General features: G+C 34.5%; 1 protein-coding gene across 1 annotated transcript in view; it reads left to right on the forward strand.

Moving 5' to 3' along the window:
• pcdh15a (protocadherin-related 15a) overlaps positions 1 to 2,594 on the forward strand; it is a 202,379-nt gene that overhangs the window by 106,344 nt on the left and 93,441 nt on the right. Inside the window, exon 13 of the mRNA XM_016456477.1 lies at positions 830 to 964. Coding sequence (XP_016311963.1) covers positions 830 to 964 — 135 coding nt within the window. The remainder of the gene's footprint in view (positions 1 to 829; positions 965 to 2,594) is intronic.

Consider the following 2,594-nt stretch of genomic DNA (forward strand, 5'->3'; position numbering starts at 1 on the left):
CTACTACTACTACTACTACTACTAAAATGAAACAAACATTATTTTTTAAGGAATAATCACACAAAACATTTCTTCAGTGTTTTATTTTTAATAGTAAATCCCCTATGTTTGTCAAAAAATCTTGTTTGCTTAATTTTCAATAATTAAAAGATAAATGATCAATTAAATTAATGTTTTATGCCTTCATTTGATAACCAGAAAAATGTAAATAAACAACAGAATTTCTGAGGGGAAAAAAAATCACAAGGCTACTTTAAGAAAAACAAAATGAATAAATTAAGTTGTTTTATGCATTCAAATCAAAAGGAATTTAGGAAGCTATTTAGGCCCTAACTATCCCTCAGCCTTGCCGCGCCCAAGTGTCTCGTCACACCCCTAATATCTATCCATTATACTGTTGTATTTTACATATATTTTATATACATATCTCTCTCTCTCTGTCTATGACTGAATTAATCAAACATAGACTGAATAGATGAGATAAATTTATAGACAAACTAATTCAGGTGGTTTGCAGCCAAACAGCTTGCATTGACATATGATCAATTTTAATGACACAGCACTTCTGTGCAAATGTGCATGCACTTCGTTTTCTACATTATTACATTAGATTTTGACTTTTGAATTCTCTGGACTTTCAAACAAGCTGTTGTATTTCTGTAGAGGCTCTTGCGTGTCAGAGTGAATGAGGTGGTCGAGTGATACTTTCTTTAGTGTTATGCAACATAAGGATTGTGTGACTGCATGAGGTTTGTTTGGACGGTGTGTCATGCTCATATTAACGTAGTAATGCTGCATTTGACCTCTCGACTTTGTTTGTTTTGGGAAGACAAAAGATCCTCAGTTGAAGATCACTCTGAATGACTACACCTCCATCTTCTCCATCACATCTACCGGCATCACACGCTACCTTACTCTACTGAAACCAGTGGACCGAGAGATACAGACCAACTACACCTTAACGGTACGTGACACACACAAACATACAGGTGCATCTCAATAAATTAGAATGTCGTGGAAAAGTTCATTTATTTCAGTAATTCAACTCAAATTTGAAACTCGTGTATTAAATAAATTCAATGCACACAGACTGAAGTAGTTTAAGTCTTTGGTTATTTTAATTGAACTTTTCCACGACATTCTAATTTATTGAGATGCACCTGTAATGTGCACACACATTTACCTGTTTGAAAACCTCCTATTGGCTCTTATTAACCATTGAATCACTCAGAAATATTGCATTTCATGCCAAAAAAAAAAAAAAGTTTTGAATTTTGTATAAAGAATAAAGCCTATTTTAGGACCATTAAATTATTAAAGGACATTTTATGTATTGAAATTCATATTATTATTGGGGGTGATTCTCATTTCTGTATTAATGTCTTTTTTTATGTATATTAGGGAAAAAGGTCAGTAATTAATATTTAAATCCTAAATTAAAGATATTAATGCTATATATAATGTATGAAAATTTTAAATTATAAAATATATGTTTAAATGCATTTTTATATATAAAGACAAATATGTATAATATATGCATTTTATTGAGATTTTAATTTGAAATTTCCAATCTGTTTAAATTTTTGAATTTCCAATCTGTAAATGTATAAAAATGCTATTAGCAAATGCTGGTAAAATTATTCTCATGATTAAAAATTATTCATATTTTTATGAATAATAAAAATCAGAAAAAAATGACTCCCCCCCCACCCCCACAAAATTCAGTTGTAACTATTAAATTAAGACAATATTTTAACTCTCTGGAACACACACTGCGTTTATCTAGGGTCCCTGTCCCTGTCACTCATGTCTCTTCTCTCATTGAAAATGAATGACTGGTCGCTTCAGTGTCTTCAGTCTTCTGTCCTCTTGAGATTATTTACTGCACTTCTGAGACCCTGTGTGAGTCACGATCTGCCCTGTGGGACTCCTCCGGCATGAGGAGCATCTAATTTACTAACAACGGGGAATGTTCTTACTTTAAGATTAATATTTCTGTCTCAAACATCAAGTCTCAGCATGACAACAGTTCGCTGTGATGAACAAAACAAAGCGATTGAAACTATGCTGTTTGTTCAGTATGTGAAGTTTCTCTTCAGGACTCTGTCCATCGATCGGATCTATTGATCTGAGATTTGGGCTCAAGTGTCTCTGATCTTTCCAGAATCCATCATCTCCAAGGAGCAGTTAAAAAGACAGCTGGATCACAGGAGGAACATTTGAGCGCAGTGTTTTGATCATTGTTTAATCTGAGAGGTGGTGTTTGTTTCGTGGATCGTTCACTGTAGTGACGTGTCGAGACTACTTTCAATTGGGGGTTTCAGGTTCAGTTTGGGATGAAGTAGGAAAGATGGAATCTGAATAATTGAATAATTTTATATCAGGGTAATCGTGTGTGTGTGTGTGTGTGTGTGTGTGTGTGTGTGTACTCTGATCCAGCAGCTGAACAACACTCAAGACAAACTTGACATGGTCCAAAGAGAACTCAGGTACTCTTATAGGCTGCAAAAGGAAACACAGTGGGAGAGACACCCTACTCCTGCATCCTGACTCAGCAGTGCAAACTCCCTCATATGCACCAAGCTACGAAGGGG

Source organism: Sinocyclocheilus anshuiensis, unplaced genomic scaffold (assembly GCF_001515605.1).
Source record: "Sinocyclocheilus anshuiensis isolate Anshui unplaced genomic scaffold, SAMN03320099.WGS_v1.1 scaffold407, whole genome shotgun sequence".
Taxonomy (NCBI): Eukaryota; Metazoa; Chordata; class Actinopteri; order Cypriniformes; family Cyprinidae; genus Sinocyclocheilus; species Sinocyclocheilus anshuiensis.